Source organism: Petaurus breviceps, unplaced genomic scaffold (genome assembly GCF_028583685.1).
Source record: "Petaurus breviceps papuanus isolate PSGF00001 unplaced genomic scaffold, PetGlider_PUasm1.0 90594, whole genome shotgun sequence".
NCBI classification, from domain to species: Eukaryota; Metazoa; Chordata; class Mammalia; order Diprotodontia; family Petauridae; genus Petaurus; species Petaurus breviceps.
Genome location: NW_027187281.1, coordinates 2,452,646 through 2,473,256, shown reverse-complemented (window position 1 = coordinate 2,473,256; position 20,611 = coordinate 2,452,646). Strand labels below are relative to the sequence as shown.

General features: G+C 40.2%; 1 protein-coding gene across 1 annotated transcript; it reads left to right on the top strand.

Moving 5' to 3' along the window:
- Positions 1-14,475: 14,475 nt before the first annotated feature.
- On the top strand, positions 14,476-20,374 carry ARL11 (ARF like GTPase 11). Its single transcript, XM_069063623.1, has 2 exons — positions 14,476-14,626; positions 16,631-20,374. The coding sequence occupies exon 2, from the start codon at positions 16,650-16,652 to the stop codon at positions 17,202-17,204; it is 555 nt and encodes a 184-aa protein (XP_068919724.1). The 5' UTR covers positions 14,476-14,626; positions 16,631-16,649; the 3' UTR covers positions 17,205-20,374.
- The last annotated feature ends 237 nt before the right edge of the window (positions 20,375-20,611 follow it).

Here is a 20,611-nt window from a genome sequence, read left to right as displayed (position 1 = left end):
AGGAAGATTGTTTCCCTATTTTATGTAGTCTTTTGAGGGCAACCCCTGAAAGGGTGGGTGTCACAGGGAACAGATGCCCAGGTTTAAATGATTTTTATGGGCTTCCATTCACTTAAAACCATAGCTTGTGAGCCCCCACCAATGTGTTTATCTTTGAAAGTCAGTCGGAGGATACAATTATTTCAAAGAAAAGCATAGCAAGAAAAGTAGCAACAGAAACATTTTCACCATAAACCTGGGACACACTCACCCACAACTGCATGAGGTATCATTAGCAAGAGTGAACACCTATCGGGAACATACCTGAAGAAGCACATGCACAGAGCTAGGTTACATGTGTGGTGAGGAGCAATGGTAGGGATCACATGAGGTCAAGGCACCCATGTGGAGGGGGCAACTTACACTTCCTACACTACTGATGTCTTCTAGTGATGTCATCATTATGTTCACATGATCTCTGCGGATGAATTTGCTGCCTTTTGTTCAGATGCTGCCTCCAGCTTCTGACTCATTCATCTCTTTATCATGGAGGAGCAGGTGTTGCAATCTTCCTCTAGCTTAAAGCCCATGAACAAACTTTTTGCAATTCTAAATCTCCTCTAATCCCCCTCATTCATGAGTGAGTTGGAAAAACCCAGATACTAAGGCCAGAGCTTTCGTCCGGTTCTTTTCAGAAGCACATACAACTGGTCCCAAATTCAAAAGACTTTAAGGCTCTCTTTTGTATTTATAAATGGAAAAGGTGAGACATCAAGGATCTGTATGGAGAATTTAGGGCCAGAACTGAATTAAATCCAATTCACCAAATGTTTCTTATGTGAAAGATGACATGCTAGGTACTAGAGATATAGACAAGAATGACAAAGGAGGGTGGTGGCAATATAACATATCTACAGCTAAATACAGTTCAGAGTATTTTGAGGAAGGAGAGAGCAGTAATGCCTGAGGGAAGTCAAGGAAAGCTTCACAGAGGAGAAGGAGTGACATCTGAACTGATCCTTGAGGGAAGCAAAGCATTCTGAGAGATGGAAGGAGGAGGAAGAATATTCTGGGCAGGAAGAACAGCCTGTGCAAATAAACGGAGAAAGGAAGTGGAATAATGGAAAGGAATAGCTGTCACCTCCAGAGAGAGAACTGATGGAATCTCAGTGATGATTTGAGAATATTTTTTCTCTTTATTTTCTTGCTTCTCCCCACCATCAAATTAATTTAATTAAAAATAAATAAATAATAAACAAACATAATAAATAAAATCAAAGCTAAATAAAATTTTAAAATAGATATTATATTTTAAATAAATATAAATAATAAATATAATTAATAATAATTATTTTTTTTTTAAAGAAAAGGAATAGCCAGTAGTCTAATTTGACTGAAAATAATGTGTGAAGGGAGCAATGTGAAAATAAGCCTGGGGAAGATCAGCTGGAACCAGGCTGTGGAGAATATTGAATGCTAGACTAAGGGGTTTACATTTTATCCCAGAGGCAATAGAGAGCCACTGAAGGTTTTTTGAGCAGAAGAGATTACAGAATCACATGTGTTTTAGGAATATTACTTGGGCAGCAGCACAGAAGGTGTATTAGATAAGGGAGAAGCTGATTACAGGAAGCTCAATTAGGAGGCCATTGCAATAACCCAGGAGAGAAAAGTTTGAATTAGGGTTGTTGCTTTGAGTGGAGAGAAAAGGATGGATGCAGGAGATATTGGGGTGGTAGAAACTACAGGAACTGTCAACTGACTGAATCAGTGGGGGTAATGAGGGGGAGGGAGTATCAGGAAGACTCCTAGGTTTTAATGCTGGGCAACTGGGAGGATCCTATATCTAGAACTGGAAGGGAGGCCACAGCATTCAACCTCTTCATTTTACAGATGAGGAAACTGAGGCCCAGGAAAGTCAAGGGAATTGCTTATAGTCACAAACATAGTAAGTATGAGAGGGTGGGTTTGGTCTTTGGAGTCCAGAGTCAGTGCTCTTTCCATTCCATCATGTTGCTTCTCCTGATGTAGAAACAGGACAATTTGGAGGAGATGAGGGCTTAGGTAGGAATATGATGAGATCTGTATGTTGTTTAAGATGGTGATGGGATGTTTAGGTAGAGATGCCTATAGGTAGTTAGATATATGGGAATGGAGTTCAGGAGAGAGATTAGGGTTGGTTCTCTAGATCTGGGAGTCATATTGTAGAAGCAGAACCCATAGATACAGAAGACATCATAGAAAGTACAAAAAGAGACAAGAAGATACAAGACATACTGTTGGGGGAAATCCACACTTAGAGAATGGGATTGGCTCTCCTAACTCCTTGTCCTACTTGCCATTCACTAAGCTAGAATATCTCCAGATTGATCCTCTGGGAAAAGTTCACACCCAGAGCAGACATGTGGAGGTGAGCCAGGTCGTTAAGAACTGTTATCTTTTGTAAGAGATCCTTGGCCAAGATTCCTTTTGTCTGTCGCTGTTAGCCTATTCCAAACAAAAATAAAAGACTTTCATTGAGTTATTGCCAAGTAGGATGCATAATGGTTACTCTATTATCCCAAACGAGGACTATTAGTATTGGATGCAAGGTGTGGCTTGGTAAAATGCTTTGTAGGTAGAGCTGTGGGTAAGAAAATGATATATTAGTCTTTTATTTCACAAACAATGAGCAAATACCAACTCTCCCTTCTTAGGAAGGCTCCTTTGCTTGAAAAAAAAATTCATTGTCATAAAATCTTTCTCATAATTTAAATATTTTAATAGCACACACAATATTTTTCCTTCTTAGATTTTTTTTGACTTGTAAATTGTGTTAAATGTCATCAACCAAAGGACAATTGAATAGACACTTGCGTTCTTATTCCTGAAGGACAGCTTCCTCACCTTGTAAAAGATTACAAACAGGTTTGGAATAAAAGGAATTTAAATACCACTTGGTATTTTATAAAGTAAACATCCTTCCACCAGAGATTCTACATCTACAAATCTGGCAGTGAAGTTTTATCTTTATGAAATATTTTTGCATGAATACCTTGAATGACTAAGAGATGAATAGGTAACATCTATAGTATGGAAAATGAGTGTGATCGATCAGTGGAAGATTTAAGCAATTTGTTTCTTGCTATTTACTTAATGTGTCACTAACTAATCTGAGTCTTGTGACTCATGTCTTGTGACCCTGAAATGTCTCTCTAAACAGTGGACTTCTCCATCCTCTTTCCTAATCAGGTTTTTCATGACTAACCAAAACTACTCCATTAAGGTCAGGAAATGTGGCTGATTGACCAGTAACTGCATTGAGAAACTCCTTTATACACTCAGCTGACCTGGTTGGGGGTGGGGGGTGGGGAATGGGAAGAATAACGCCATTTGTTGGCATCATTTTTCTTTGGGGTGGTACAGCTGGATATTATTACACAGACTGAGTCCTGTCTCCATATCTCCAGCATGTTTTGGGGATGCAGCCTTTTGCCATTTATTATCTTTTTCTGGGCTTACTGGAATTAAAGTTGCAGCAGCCACTGGAAGAGCAGGAGGGGGACTTCTGGGGGAAAAGGGAAACAAAGATTCCCTAATGTTTACTTGTGCTATTGCAGAGAGTAGGTCATCTATAGTTATTTCTTTTTCCTATCGTTTAATAGGAAGAAATCAAATGCTGATATACTATTCTTTACACACACCCACACACACACCCGCTAGCTTTTACCTCCCCCTTTCTTAGTTACAAAATAGGTTCTCTATAAAAATAGGAATTCAAAATAGCAGGAAAATGCTAGTTGGTAAGCTATGTGGCAATAGAAAATACTGACAAACAGCTTAAAAATAGTCACACTAAAATCAATTGATAATTCAACAGGAAGATGTTTACAAAGATTATTGCAACCTATTTCCAGTGTATTTTGGGCATGAGTCCAGTTCATGATGTTTTTTCCTTTGTATGCCAAAATGACGCAGGATCATCATGGATGCAAGATGGACTTGGGCGTGTTTTCCCAGTGTGGTGTTAGATCTGCCCAGGGTCATGTATGCAGTATGCATTAAAATGATGTGTTTATTCACACTGACCAAAGGATCATGGGTCATACATATATTTAGAGCTGGAAGAAATCTTAGAGGATAGCAAATCCAACCCCTTCATTTTACATGGAAGGAATGGGAGGCATCAAGAACTCAAGTGACTTGCCAAAGTCACAGAAGCTAGTAAGCATCTGAGGCAGGATTTGAACTTAGATCTTCTGACCACCTTTATTTCTAATTACAATCCATTAGACAACAGACAAAGGTTTAAGGGCAACATTCCCACTAATTTCCTTTTAAGTTGTGAACAGTGTCTATGCTCCATGAGGAATGAAGAATACACACACACACACACACACACGTCAACCAGAATTTATTAAGTGCCTGCTATGTGCCGGACATTGTGCTAAACTCTGGGGATACAAAAAAAGGCAAAGAACAACCCATACTGAATGGCTAAACAAGTTGTGGTATATGAATTGTGATAGAATACTATTGTGCTATAAGAAATGATGAGCTCAATAATCTTAAAAAAAATGGAAAGACAAGCATGAAATAATGAAGAATAAAATGAGTAGAACCAAGGGAATGTTGTATATAGTAACAGCGATATTGTGTTTAGAACAACTTTGAGCAAATAAGTAATTTTGACTATTATAAATATCAAAATTAACTATAAAGGACATATGAAGAAAGATCTGCATCCAGAAAAAGAATTGATAAATAGAAGTATTTATAGAATAGTTGTACATATATATGTGTATGTGTGTGTATCTATATATCTACATTCATATCTATTTGTGTCTAATGGTGGCAATGACTGAGGGAGGGGTGGTAGAAACAAAGTTTTTATGATAATTTTTTGTATATTTCAAAGGAATAGCAAGTTGTACATAGTAGATTTGAGGTTACACATGCAATCATCTTTTTTTTTTTTTTAAAAGCAATCGGGGTTAAGTAACTTGCTCAGGGTTACACGGCCAGTTATTTCTGGGTGTGGTGCTGAGTATCTGAGCCCGGATTTGATCCAGGTCATCCCGACACTGGAGCCAGTGCTCTTACTCGCTGAGCCACCTGGCCGCCCCTATGCAATCATCTTTTTAAAATTATTCTGTTATGGAAATGCTTGTTTTACTTCATAAAATAAATTAGTCAAAACAAAGAAAGAACAGCCCACACTCTGAAGGAGCTCATAATCTAATGGGGGAGATGATACAAAAACCACTGTGTATAAATAAGATAAATACATAATAAATTGTGACTAATTTCAGAAAGTCCTAAGATTAAGAAGGAACTCAGAAAAGATTACTGTAGAAAGTGAGACTTTAACTGACTATTTAGAGAAGTTAGGTGGCAGAGATGAGAAGGGTAAACATTCTAGACATTTGGGACAGCCAGAGAAAATGCCTCCAGGCAAGTGGTGGAGTATCTTGGGTCAAGAATAGCTACCGGTAGGAGGCCAGTGCCACTGGATAGCAGAGTATTTATAGAGGAGTGAGGTATAAGAAGACAGGAAGGTGACAGGTTTATGGAGGACTTTAGCAATCAAACAAAAGATTTTCTGTTTAATCCTAGAGGTAATAAGGAGCTGCTAGAGTTCGTTATATGGAGAAGTGATATGTTCAGAGTTGTACTTTAGGAAGATAAATCTGATCACTGAGTGAGGATGGACTAACTTGATTGGGGGTGGACTTGAGGCGGGAAGACCAACCAGTGGGTTATTACAATAGTCCAGGCATGAGGTGATAAGGGCCTGTATCAGGGTGGTTGTAGGGTCAGAAGATTGGAGAATGGAACTGTTATGAAAGTAGAAACAGCAGAACTTTCCAGATGCTTGGATATAGTGGTTGGAAGAGAGGAGTTGAGGATGCCCCCCCAGGTTGTGAGCCTAGGTGCCTGGGAGGATGGTGGCTAGAGAGAGTGCCCAGAGCATGATGGAATGGGGCAGGTGAGGCAAGCCTTGTGGAGCTGTAGGTTACCAGAAAGGGTGTCGAGAGGACAAGTAGACAAGTTTGACTAGTGAACTAGTTTGACAGAGTGAACAAGGGAAGTAACATGAAATTAGTCTGGAAGGATGGGTCGGAGCCCTTTATAAAAGGTTTTAAATGTCAAGCAAAGGAGTTCATATTTTATCCTAGAGACAAGGTGAGAGGTATGTTTTAGCAATAACAATTTGGCAGTTGCTTAGATAGAGGTGCCAAACATAAAGCCAGCTGGCCCATGCAATACTCCCAAGTAGCCCATCCATATTAAAATGTAATTGAGAAATATTTAATGAAATAAAACCACAACAGAACACAGATAATGTTAACAAGGGGTTTTCTAAGTCAATATGCTGCCAGCAGGGATCCTTATTAAGGTGTAGTGGCCCCTGTTCCCATCTGAGTTGGGCACTGCTGGTATAGATTGAAGGAGAAGAGACTAGAAGCCAGAAATCCTTTTAGGAGACTATGGCAGTAGTCCAGGTAAGAGGGGCTAAAGGCATGAGCTAGGGGGTGGCTTGGTGAATGGAGAAAAGGAGACTGATGTGAGAAATGCTATGAGAGAAGAATTAAGAATAACTCCAAAGTTGTGAACCTAAGTGACTTAGAAGGATAATTTTGTCCTCAATGGAAATAGAAAAGTTAGGAAGATGGGTGGGTTTAGGAGGAAAGGTAATGAGTTCTGTTTTAAACATTGCCTTTTGGATGCCAGTAGTTGGACATTCAAGTCATGTCCATTAGGTAGTAGATGATGCAGTACTAGATCTCACAAGAGAGGTAAGGGCTGGATATATAGATTTGGGAGTCATTTGCATGGAGATTATAGTTGAACCCATTGGAGTTAATGATGAAATCACCACATGAGTAGCAAACCTGAGTGACTGGAAGGATGAGAATGCCTTCAACAGAAATAGGGAGGATAGAAGATATATTTAGATAGGCTTGGGGAGAAAGACAATGAGTTTTATATTATTTTATTATTAATGATATTATTACATATTGAGTTAGGAATGCCTATCGTCAGAGATCCAGTTCATGTCTACCAGGTAGTGTCTAAACTCTGAAGAGAGATGAGGTCTGGATATATAATTGACATGATTTGCTTAGAGATGATAGTTGAACCCATTGGAGTTGATGAGATCACAGAGAAAATAAAGGGCAGACTCAGAACAGTAACTTGGAGTACATTCCTGCAAGGGAAGGGGTATGGGGGGTGGGGGGGGGTGGGTGTGGAATCTGTATGGTGAACCATTGAAAGAGACTTAGAAGGAGTAGCCAGACAGGTCAGAGGAAAGCCAGGTGATAGTAGTGTTTAAAAAAGTGGGGAAGAGAGTGAACAGTGTACAATCTGGAAGAGATAAGGGTGAGGATTTTTAAAAGGCCATTGAATTGAGCCATTTAGGCATCATTGGGAACCACCTGATCAGGAGAGGGTTTCCCTTAGAGTTAGAGCCATCAAAGTTGCCTCAGATAGTAAGAAAGTCAAGCAAATTTTCTTTTCAAACCCTTTTCAAAAGATTTCATTTTTAAGCCCTTTGGAGACAAAAGCAATATATGTATTTTACCATCTTTTTGTCCCCCACTAAATTAGGGTCACTCACACTCAACAATTGGAAGGAGGAGTTTAAAAATGAAGAGATTTCTAGTCCTTCATCTGGAGGAGAATAACTGGCCAATATTTCCCAGTTTACTGAATGTTGACTGACAAGGTGAATCTGGACAGTCTTGTCTAGGTTGCCAAGTGCTACACGGCCAGTTGGGCCCTTGTGGACACTTGTCTCCAAATTTAGTGTTGGGAAAAGATAGGGAGACCTTTTAGGTTAGTTTTAATGGTGAGGTTAGGAGAAAGCAAGAGACAATGAACACTTACAAGATAATAGCCAACTGATATAGGCATGACTCTCAAGGCATTCCTTGAATAGAAGAGTAGCTGAGGATGTCCTGGAAATGTTCTCCCAAAGCGAGGATGGAGGGACTATGTGGAAATCCTTATGACTTTCTCCCTTGAGATTCTACAAATTAACTCAAATTCTACAGAGAAAGGAAAATAAGCTTTTGATACACAAAGACACCAATAAGAGGAGAAAGGGCCTCAATTTATACCTATGCATTAGTGTGTACAGAGAAGTTAGGGGGTACAATGGATAGAGTGCTGGGCCTGGAGTCAGAAAGACTCTTCTTCCCAAGTTCAAATCAGGCCTCAGACACTTACTAGCTGTGTGACCCTGGGCAAGTCACTTAACCCTGTTTGCCTCAAGTTCCTCATTTGTAAAATGAGCTGGAGAAAAAAAATAGTAAACCACTCTAGTATCTCTACCAGAAACCTTCAAATGGAGTCATGGAGAGTCAGACACAACTGAAACGATTGAACAACAAAACATATGTGTGTGTGAATGTATGTGTTCTTTAGCAAACAATATTGATTTATTTACATTCCCCAGAGTGGGCAGTGCTTGCAGTCACAAAATTCTAAGAAGCAAACAAGCTTTACAGATGTATAAAAAAAGGCATACTATGGAGTGAACCTCAGAATCACGGTTTAACAGACCCTACAACACCCACTGTGGAGTGTAATCAACACTGCTTTTGGAATGTATGTTCCACCTGTGTCTTCTTTGAAAACATTTAAAGAACCTATTTTTTAAAATATAAGCATTTGGATATGATTACTCTGACATAATGGGATTTCTAAATTATTTATACTCAGCTGCTTTTGAATTTTTTCTTTTTTTTTCAAATAATAGGTTCAGAAATTCATTTTTTATGACAGCTGAATTCATAGCTGATTTTCTGAAGTACATGCAATTGTTGTCTATGGAGTATTTAGGCAAGTAAAATGTCTTGCTTCAATGTACTATATTATGTTTGCAGAGTATCTCTGGAAAAGTTTTGCATAAAGGTTGTTATTGCATACCTTAAAATTTTTAAGAGGGTATTATTTTTCTAAATAATTGATTACAAACAACTTTAAACATCATAAAACCAATCAAACATTTACAAGTCATTACAATTGAAAAAAAGAATTTCAATATATAAACAATTAGAGCCATATATTTATTCTTTCCGTATCTCCTTCCCATAATTTTGGTCCTATATTTGTATTCTCCCTCATTCTAGACTATGTTGATTCATCAGCACATTCTCTAATCCTTACCTCCACTGACTATGCTATCTCTATACCATGGCTCCTACACACTAGCCATCAGCCATGTACTCTTCTTTCTGGAAGCTTGGAGCAATGACAAATGACAATGGTGTTCTCAAGACAAGTTCGGACATTAGATGCCCACTTCATTGGCCTTGCCAGTATAAACCCTATTCCAAAGGGGAGCTGCATGAGGCCTCTTCAAATAGATGAGGAACTTCCAGGCAGAAAATGGGAGATACCTGCTGCCCCCTATGTATCGTTCACATGTGTCTCTCTTATCATTATCCTCTTGGGTTTGAATCCATCCTTCCCATGGCTCTGTGTGCTTGTGGGAGAATGTGCCCTAGGTTTTCTGGGAGGGAGGGTATTTTTTATCACTTGTTCTTACTAAACCACTAAACTAAATGTCTTTGTTGAAATCTGTGCTAATTGCTAATTGGAAGCACACCAGGAGTAGGCTGTGGTAGGAGGCGTTGCCGCCCTCGGTGTTACCACTAGAATCTGAGAGCAGTAGCCACTGTTTGGGGATCCCATCTGAGAGTGAAAGTGCCAGTTCAGGGAACAGATTGGAGGCGATATTTTATTTCACATCCTGTCTTATGGTCTGCCTCTTCCTGACCCTTGAAATCAAATATCCAGTCACTCAAATTTGGCAGGTCTCACCCATGGTAGACCCAAGAGTCTCAATGAACTTTGTGGAATCAATGTTTTCCCACAAAGTACAAGAAATGCTGAATTAGTTAACACTATCAATAGGCACCTCACTTCAATATGGACCAGTGAATCAGGAGACTAGGATCTAATTAGAGAAAGATCATCACAGGGAAGTCACAGAACAGATGCAAAAATGAGAAATAACTCAATTGTGAGAAACTTTTCTATGATCCATGGCAGAATGGAGGGATTGAAAGCTCACAACATCAGGCTAGGGATGACCTTTACTGGGAGAAATCAAAATCAATCTTTCCCTGTCAGAGAGAATTAGAGCAGAGAGTTTTGAGTGTAGAGGAAGATACCCAGGAGGCAATTAACACCTATGGCCTGCTGAGAATAAATCCTGGGATAGCTCCAATAAGTGAGAAAAAGATTTAATTAAGTAGTGATTGAAAACAGTAAAGTTTAGCAACAGGCATACTTAATTCGCTCCTACCTAGGTGTTATATTATTTTGAACTTCATTGGAACATGCATATCAAATTGTTATAAGAAAATGGCAGAGATTAATCAAAAGATATATGAAATTTGATATAGAATTGTATTATTTATAAAAATAAAATGCATTAATTAGTGAACCCACCTCTTCATTTATCTAAGCCTGAGGGAAGCCTAGTTTCATGGGTTATATGCTGATTCCATGTATGAATAGGTATTTGCTATTCACCTAATGGCAATTGCCCAGAATTCGGGGATAGTTTTTAGGAGGAATTGATCAGCCTTCTCAGGGCTTGTGCTACAAGATCAAAACCTAATCAATGACATTAATCTTCAGAGGTGGGTTTAGCTTTCTACAGGAAACCATTCCCAAAGGAACTCATTCCATAGTGTGATTTAGGGTTAGCTCAAAATATAATCATTCTTGAGGTACCATTGTGCATTGGAAAGAATACTGAATCACAGTATCTAGGTTCAAATCCTGTTTCTTATTTTTATTACTTGTGTAATTTGAGCAAATCACTCAACCACTTTGATCCTCAGCTTGGTCAGATAGGTGGTACAGTGTACAGAGTGCTGGGCCTGGAGTCAGAAATACTCATCTTCCTGAGTTCCAGTGTGGCCTCAGATACTTACCAGCTGTGTGACCCTGGGCATGTCATTAGCTTTGTTTGGCTCAGTTTCCTCATCTGTAAAATGAACTGTTAAAGGAAATGGCAAACCACTTTAGCATCTCTGCCAAGGAAACCCCAAATGGGGTCACAAAATGAAAAGGATTGAACGACAGAAATGAAAGTTTGGGCTAGGTGACATATGAGGTCACTTTCAGCTCCAGATCTGTAATTCTATGGTTCTAGGTAACAAGGGTGCTATTCAACTCTGAAACTCTTTACTACTCGAATTTAAGATGGTGTGTTCTGTGTAATCACAATTAGGCAAATATGACTGGGGCTCCCATTCAGTGCTTTCTCTAACCACAGACAAAGCAGTAACTGTAAATTAAAATAGAGAAGTGTTTCAATGGGATAGAATAACATAATAAATTACAAGGGAAAATCCAGTAGTCGAATCAAGCTAAGGCCTCCATGCACAAAGGGGTAGATCTCCGAGACTCTGAAGCCAGTGCAAGGGCTGAGGTGCCCTGTACAACTCATGTTCCTAGGGTTGCACCGGATCTAGAACAATCAATCAATCCACAAACATTTATTAAGGGCGTACTATGTGTCAGACACGGCATTCAATGCTGGAAATACAAAAAGAGGCAAAAGACATTCTCTGTCCTCGAGGAGCTTACAATCTAATGAGAGTGTGATTTCCTCTCCCCCCAAATCAGCTGGGGTTCATTTCTGCTTCACTTTGCTGCTGCAGGTGCTGTTCCTCTATGCTTATGGAGCTTTCTTTTCCTATTTTTTCACTCACTGCTACCAAATAATAACATTTAACATTTACTAAGCACCTACTGGTGCCACCGTGCTAAGCACTTTACAATTATTATTTTTCTTTTTCTTTTAAATTTATTTTTAGTTTTCAACATTCATTTCCACAAGATTTTGAGTTACACATTTTCTCCCCGTCTTTCCCCTACCCCCCACCCTAAGATAGTGAGCCTACTGAATATCCCTTCCCCCAATCTGCTCTCTCTTATATCCTCCCCCATTCCTCTTCTAACTTTCTAGGAGGGCAAGACGGGTTCCCATACCCCAGTGCCTGTATATCTTATTTCCTGGTTGCATGTAAAAAAACCAATTTTTTTTTTAACATTTGTTTTTAAAACTTTGAGTTCCAGATTCTTTCCCTTTTTCCCTCCTCACCCACCCCCATTGGGAAGATAAGCAATTCGATATAGGTTGCACATTTGTAGTTATGCAAAACATTTCCATAGTAGTTACATTGTGAAAGACTAACTATATTTCCCTCCATCTTATCCCACCCCCTACTTATTCTATTTTCTCCTTTAACCCTGCCCTTTTTTCAAAAGTGTGTGCTTCTAACTACCCTCTCCCCCAATCTGCCCTCCCTTCCACCATCCCCCTCTTATCCCCTTTCCTCCTACTTTCACTTTACAATTATTATCTCATTTGATCTTCACAACACCCTGTCATTATCCCCATTTTACAGATGAATGTTGGATTTGAACTCATGTCTTCCTGATTCCAGGAGCAACATTCTATCTTCTGTGCCACTAGCTGCCTTTGCTGTTAGAGCTGACATCTGTGGCTGAGTCTTCAGCTTTCACCAAAAGAAGATTATCGCTCCCACTTTTGTGAGACTGCCCTATATACTTAAGAGTGAATTTTTTTCATCTTTTGTAAGTGAGGCCCACAGTCATTCAGATCACATTAGAAATCCCCTTTAATCTCTTAAGACCTTTTTTTTAAAAACTTGATTTCTATCTCCCATAACCCACAGTGAGAAATCTTCCAGTCCTCCCTCCTTGCTGGGCTATGGAAAACAAATTGCTTTCAGCAACTTTCATACCCATAGCAACTAGTACCTTCACAATGCCAATGTCCTTGAATTTTTGGTAAGCTTAATGAAGATACTTAGCAGTACTAGAGGAAGGAGGGCAGAGCTGGAACCCTTTGCCTGGCACTTGGACCACTATTGCAAAGGTTCTTGGCTCTCTGACATACAATCATAGAATTTCAGAGAAGGAAGGTTCCCTAGAGATCCAATTTCCTCCTTTTATAGATGAAAAAACTAAGGCATAGAGAAAGTAAGTGATTTACCCAAGGTCACACAGAATGTAAGTGTGGGGGTGGGGATGTCTGTAGGGTACCACTTCTTTTTACTCACACACACATACACTCTCTCTCTCTCTCTTTCTCTCTCTTTCTCTCTCTCTCTCTCTCTCTCTCTCTCTCTCTCTCTCTCTCTCTCTCTCTCTCTCTCTCTCTTCTCTCTCTCTCTCTTTCTCTCTCTCTCTCTTTCTCTCTCTCTCTCGCTCTCTCTTCTCCACCCTCTGTCAATAAATGAGTAGGTAGGGGTGGCCAGGTGGCGCAGGGAGTAAGAGTGCCAGCCCCAGAGTTGGGAGCCCTGGGATAGGTTCCGGCCTCAGATACTTAGCACCCACACAAAATATAACTGTCCATGTAACCTTGAACAAGTTACTTAACCTCAATTGCTTAAAAAAAATGAGTAGATAGTTGGCCAATTCATTAGAGAGACTGTTTTTTTGCCTTTGTATCCTAAGAGCTTAACATGGTAACTGGTCCCTTCAGCAACTCTTCTGCGTTTCTGGACTCCTTCCTCTTTCTGGCAGTTAGGATTCTTATGGGGAGGATGCTGCCTCAGACTCTCCTTCCCAGGCAACACCTCATCTTTCAGATTTTTCCCAGTTCCTCCTAAATCAAAAACCTGTCTGTCCATGTCCCATTCCTTCAAGGTTTAGTTCTCTGCTAGTTTGTTTGCAAAGTGTTTTTCATATCTTATTTCATTTGATCTGCACGATAACTCTGGGAGGTAGGCACTTTTATTATGCCCCATGTTAGAGGTGAGGAAATTAAAGTGGGAGGGGAGGAGAGGAGGGAACATGCATTTATTGTACCTATTGTGTCAGACATTGTGCTGGGTGCTTTATATTTATTTCATTAGATCCTAACAACAACTCTGGGGGGTAGGTGGTATTATTAACCCCATTTTATAATTGAGGAAAGGGAATTAGACAGTGTTGAAGTGATTCACCCAGGGATATAGCTAGTAAGTATTTGATTAGAATTTGAGTTTTCCTGATTGCTAGTCCTGGGAAGCCCCTATCCATTGTAGCACCTACATACGTATATCTAAGCTAGGGAAACAATCCCTAGAGATGAGAAGAACACTGTGGGCCTTGATGAAAAGAAAAAAGGGAAGACAATTCTTACTCAAGGCCTTCCTAATAGATAAACACACCAAGGCTGCACAGATTATGTGAAGACAAGCAGAAGAAAGCCAAATGAACATCAGCAGGGCTCTTTCTGTGGCCTTTGGATTCGGAGTTGCTAGGATACCAGAGCATCTGGTGAGAAGATCTGGGAGCAGCCTGCATGGGCACCCCCTCCGGAGTCCTTGAATACAGGAGTCCCTTGTGTTAGTCCTGAGGCTGGGCCAGGCGAGAAGGAAAAAAACAACCCTTATCTCACTGAGAGGCTGCAAAATTGCTACACTGACCCGCCCCCACTCCTGTGAAAAGGAAATAGAAGCCAGAGTAATAGCAAGAGTGATCACACACTTCCTTAAGACCTTGCTGTGGGTCTTTCCCTCCCTCTGTTTGTGACATTCATTGGCCGAGATCAGATCAGCTCCATGGGACACTTGAAACTGAAGCCTGGAGGAGAAATTGCCTAGTACTGCTTAACTAGATGGAGGTAATTTTTATTTGTCTATTCTGCTGGTCAGGGGCTGAAGAGAAAGGCATGGCTGCTCAGTGTTTGCCTTTTGTTTCTTCTCAAGGGCAATGGAATAGCTGCTTTGCTTGTATTTCCTCATTTGATCCTCAAAACACCCTTGTGAGATAGATATTTTATTTTATAGATGAGAAAACTGAGGATGAGAAAATTTAAGTGACTTGCCCAGGGTCATACGGCTAGTAGGTAGACCCCCTTGGTTTCAAAGGCTTGTTTGCAGTTCTAACTGGGAATCTACTGGGGATAAGCCTCTCTTTCTTAAAGTTTGGGCTAGAAAAAACTCCTACCACTACCACCACCACCGTGAGCAACAAAAAACTTGCCATGTTACATATTGGACATATTTTCAGAATTTTTCACTGTATTGAGCAGTTATGATGATTTTTCCCCCCTCTCTTAAAAATACCATTTATCATATGGAGTAGCTCTCTGGGAGGGCAAGGGCAAGGGATACTTGGGATATTTATGGTGATGTAAAAAACAGAAAATATCAATAAAATTGAAAAAAAAAAATACTACTTGCCTAGAAGTCATAGATCCAGGGGTGGAAGGGATCTTATAGGACATCTCATATGAACCTCCTCCCCCCAGAATTTTTCAGGGGAGAAAACGGAAGCCCAGGGAAATGAAAAGCTTTATCCAAGATCAGAGAGGGAATATGTTTCAGAGGTTCAATTTGAACCACACTCTTTTGACTCCAAACCACTGTTTTTTCTACTGTATCATGATAGGTAATTATCTGAGAATGGTGATCATAGGTTTATCAGATCATGGATTTAGAACTGGGAGGAACCTAGAAGTCATCTCAGCCACCTTCTCATTTTAGAGATGACAAAACTGTAGCCCTGAAAGGTTGTGATTTGCCCAAGGTTATGTAGGGAGTAAGAAACAAGTCTTGGAATGTTTGTATCATTCAGGGCACACATTTTCCCACTTTTCAGTAAGTAACTAGTGTTTGTTGAAAATCTCATTTGCTCACGTAGGGGAAGTTACAAGGACAGCAGAAGATGGTGTTTGGGCTATCTCCATGGCTCTGATTAATGTGCCCAGGGGTTTCCTTGAGTTTGAGCTTAAGGAGAAAAAAAACAGAAGTTAGCATTGTAGGAGAGCAAGAATAGAAGCCACAGCTCAGGGTTTTTCCCCTCACTGAGGCTATCACATCCATGTAATAAACAATTGCATTTGCTTTTTTGCTTCCATCACTAAAGAATGGCAGGGCAGGCTGCATTTATATTTTTGGGAGGGAGGGGTGTAAGATGCTTTTTCTTCTATGAAGCAATCAATCTCCCTGAAGAAAGGTCAGTGGGTGTTGACCCACTAGTTCTGGGGCCCTCTGTGACATTCATTGACCGAGATCATATCAGCTCCATGGGAGACTTGAAACTGAAGTGATACACTCTCATTTCCTGATCCTGGGGAGTTGTTATAGCAAAGCTAGGTTCTAAGCTAGTTCCTGTTTTCTAATTGTGAAATTATAGATCTTCTTACTCTAGAGGGTGGAAGCTTTTTTGTGCACTTACTGAGGGTCCATTCAGCTCAATAAATATATATCTTAAGTGCCAGGAATGGTGTTAGTTGCTAGAGATATAACGGGAGAAACAAGAGTCAATATGTATACAGATTGAATCAATCCAAAATTTATGCAAAATAAATATAGTGCCATCGTGTCAAGAAGGTGGGGAGCTCTAACTCCTGGACATATTGAAAGGGCCTCTTGAGCCCTGAAATCAGCTAAGGGAGGGGAGGGAGAAAAGCTTTTCAAGTATGGGAACAGTTTATGGAAAGACAGAAGGAGGAGGTAGGATGTCATAAAGAGGGGAACAGTAAGTAATACAGTTTGGGAGATGAGAGTATGAGTAATCAGACTGGAAGGATAGGTTGGAACCAGATTGAGAAAGGCCTTAAGTGCCCATCATCCAGAAAGGAATAGTCAATTGCCATTGGTGTTTTTTTTTTTTCCTGTAGGATTGCGCTAGTGGCCAAGATGGGCAACCTGAATTTGAAAGCTCAGCACAAAGGGCAACCCCGGGTGGTGATAATGGGCCTGGATTCTGCTGGCAAGACTACCCTCCTCTACAAACTGAAGAGTAACCAACAAGTGGAGACATATCCCACGGTGGGCTTTAATGTCGAGTCTTTGGAGGCATCAAAGTACGGGTCCCTGATAGTTTGGGATGTGGGGGGTCAGGACCAACTTCGGTCCAGCTGGAAGGACTATTTAGAGGAGACTGACTCCCTTCTCTATGTGCTGGACAGTACAGATGAAGACCGATTGTCTGAAGCCACGACTGAGCTGGAAAATGTCCTGAACAATGCTCATATGGCTGGTGTCCCTTTCTTGGTCCTAGCCAATAAGCAGGAGATGCCAGGGGCCCTGTCTCTGCTAGAGATTAGGGACAGGATGCGTCTGGACCGATTCAATGACCGGTGTTGGGAACTTCGGGGCTGCAGTGCCCTTACGGGTGAAGGACTAAAAGAGGCCCAGCTGGCCCTGGAGAGACTTCTTAAGTCCCGAAAGCAGATATGCCTCTACAGGTGAGAGTGAATGGAAGGAAGAAGAAGTCTTGACTGCTTGGAAATATTGTTGACTTAAGAACTGGGGAAACTGAGTGACCTTGAAAGACTTAAGAACTTTGATCAATACTAAGATAAATCATTATTCCAGTGGACCAATGATGAAGAACCCTATGCCCCTTCTGGCAGAGAACTGATGGTCTAAACATGCAGAATGAAAGCATTTTTTTTTAAATGGCCAAGATGAGAAATTGTTTTGCTATGCATATTTATCACAAAGGTTCTGGGTTTTTTTCCCCCTTTTTTTTTTCCAATAGGGAGGGGGAATAAATGAAAAAAAAAAACTTAAAAAAAACTGGGGGAACCAACTAATCATTAGTAAATCTGAACATAACAGTTTATCAGTTAAGAAATCCCCCTCTTCCTGGAGATCATATTTGTTTTCATAACAACTTAATTCTCACCTGTGTTTCTAAAGTATCCGGAGTACAATAACACAACAAACAACAACAATCCTCTACCATCTCCTACCTTCGAATAAGCAAACATCTGCCCAATTGGTTTTTTAATTTCATTGCTCACAAATTAAGGTGTTTTCAGTCTTGTTTTTCTTTTCTACATCCTTTTGAAGCTCTGTAGCTTTGTGGAGTTTGGGGTAAGAAATACCAGATTGTCCCTGAAACAATGGCTTTATACTCCCAGCAAACATTTGCAAACCCATCAAACCAATGTAAGTTCTCCTTTAGTTTACCCTCAGTGGCTTTTTGGAGTTTTATTTGACTTGACTGGCACAAACTTCACCTTTCTATTGGAACTCCCACTGGAGGAAGATGGCTGGAGTGCATCATGGTACACCTTAAAATAAGAGCAAACTTGTACCAATTAGGAGCTCAGGGCAGGAATGCTGGCTATGAGGCAGAGTGAAGCCCAATAGCATTTTAGGAAGAAGGCCAGAGAGTACCAGATAACTTCTAAGGTCCATTTCAGTTCTAAACACATTGAAGCCATACTTTCTGTGACTGGAGAGCTTAATGTAGCCTTTTTCTCTTTAAAGTCCAAGGTAATAGATCTCACAGTTTCATATTCATCCTTTTTCCTTGATCTTTTGGGGAGTTGGTGATGCCAAACATTAATGGCATTCATAAGCTCAGAGCCCCCAGACTAGGGAAGAAATCTTTTCCTTTCCTTAGCCACTAAGCAGAAACCATCTTTTATAATTCTTAGTGGGCGCTGAAAAAAATCTCACCTAGCCACTGCTTTTCCCCTTAACCATTTTTTTTAGAGCAAACACTCATGTAGAATGCAAAAAAATCAATATATATATTATCTTAATCTGACAACAAAATCCATTATAAAAGGACACACAGCAAATACACAAGATTTAAAAAGAATAGGTAATTCCAAGATGGTATCTCTAGGTAGGAGAAAGGTGGAGGAACTAGAGAATAGATAAATTAACCAGGTCCCAACAATGCTATAAGACAGGCACATTCAAGCAAATAGCAAGTTATTTTCAAGCAGATCATTCCTTAAGAGGATCCATGAGCCTAACAAAGCTCTGATAGCTATCCTAGTCAATCCAGGGTGGCAACACCCTTTCCTTGCAACAGGCTCCAACTCCTGCTGCATGCCTTTCCCTTGATTCCCTTTCCACAGAGCTCCAGTGTTTCTAACCTATGTCTTGGGCAGCGACTGCCTTTCTGTAACTTGAATCTCTCCTTCCAGCTGGCAAGGCTACACTTGCCAGGTGTCCCTTTCCAGTTCTACCTCTGATACACATGTGCTGTGTGACCCTGGGCAAGTCACTTATAGTCACAAGTGCCAAAGGCACTTCTCTAAGATTACAAGTGATGGAATAGCTGCATATCTATATTGGTAGAGAAAATTTCATCATCAGTAGTTCTCAATACCGATGAAATCATGGGTCCACTCAAAAAAATTGGAGTACTACTTACAGTGATACTGAGGGTCACACTCTGGGCTAAGCTTGGAAATGTATGCTCCACCATGTTCCCACTACTTTGAGGTTGAGGATTTCTAGACTTTTCTTAATAGTTCTTTAGTTTTCCTTTTCTTTATAGAAGCTCAAAATTGTGAAAGTGTTTGCTTCTCCTTTCCTTCCAGATAAGTGAATCTCTCCAAAGGGACCATGTGTGAGAAGTTCTGAAGTTTAATTGGATAAGGCAGAAATGCCTTCTCTCCTTGAAAAAGCAGTAGCTAAAGAAACAACAAAAAATCCTAATTGGAAGAGAAATTAAGGTCCGATATAGTCTGACCTGGCTTCTCTATATAATATCCCTGACAGGCAGTTTACATGATGATTTTTTCTCTCTCTCTTTCTCCATTTAATTGGGGGGAAAAGTAACCTGAGGACCTAAGTATTTAGCTATAGGTATGAAGGAGGCTATATTTTCTGATCACTTACTGTCACCTGGATGTGTGCAGCTACAGATCCCCTAGGGAGAAATGTTCTGTAATTTAATTTCTAAAATGTACCTAATTTAATTAAACAATTCAGTGTTCAATCAGAATTGTAAATTGTATTAAGTGTGATAGTTTCACCAGGAAGCCCCAGAAGGAAGAAAACAATGTAGGGAATAATCTTGTTCTTGTCGCCTCTCCTTAGATGTTAAGCCGGTCCTAATCCACTCTGATCTTCAGACCTCTCTCCCATGGCTTTCATGACATTCTGCAATTAGAAGGATTTTAATTTTTTTGACTAGGTAAAAGAGGCCATCTTTTGCCTCAGTTCTTACCGAGCCTTTAATTATTGAATAGGTTTTGCCTCAGACAAACTGAGACCTGTGAAAGACCTTAGCTTTAAAAGACCAAGGTTTCCCATTGCATCTGGAGCCATCTCCAGTCCTCCCGATCTATATCTTGCCACTGGACCAGGATGGCTCTGGAGGAGAGAGTGATGCTGGTGACTTTGCACAACCCTTCCTCACTTAAATCCAATTCACTTGCAAGTCAAGACATCACCTTCATGATGTCATGGTCCTCTGAGAACAAAGGACAAACAACAACAAGGATTTTTCTAAACCAGGACTCCTGATTGTGAGCCAGTTGGCATCATCCTTTTGAGCACTTAATCATAACTACCTTGCATTATTACATATTTCGTGTTTATGTGTCTTGTCTCCTCAATTACAAGTTCCTAGAGAGTGGGAATTGTATGTTTCATTTTGTATCTTCCTCAATGCCCTGTACAGTACTGTCTCTAAAAGGTATTCAAAACCCCTCACAGAGGTCAAAGGAACCTCACAGGTCATCTAGTCCAACTAAGAATCCCTTTTACAACATCCCTAGTGACCATCCAGTTTCTACTTGAAAATCTGCAATATAGGGAGCCCACTACTTCCCAAGTTAGCCCATTCCACTTTTGCTTAGTTCTAATTGTTAGAATATTTTTCATAAGGAAAATGAAATCTA

Excerpts from the sequence above, each read along its gene's own strand:
- ARL11 (XM_069063623.1), top strand. The coding sequence starts at position 16,650 with ATGGGCAACCTGAATTTGAAAGCTCAGCACAAAGGGCAACCCCGGGTG.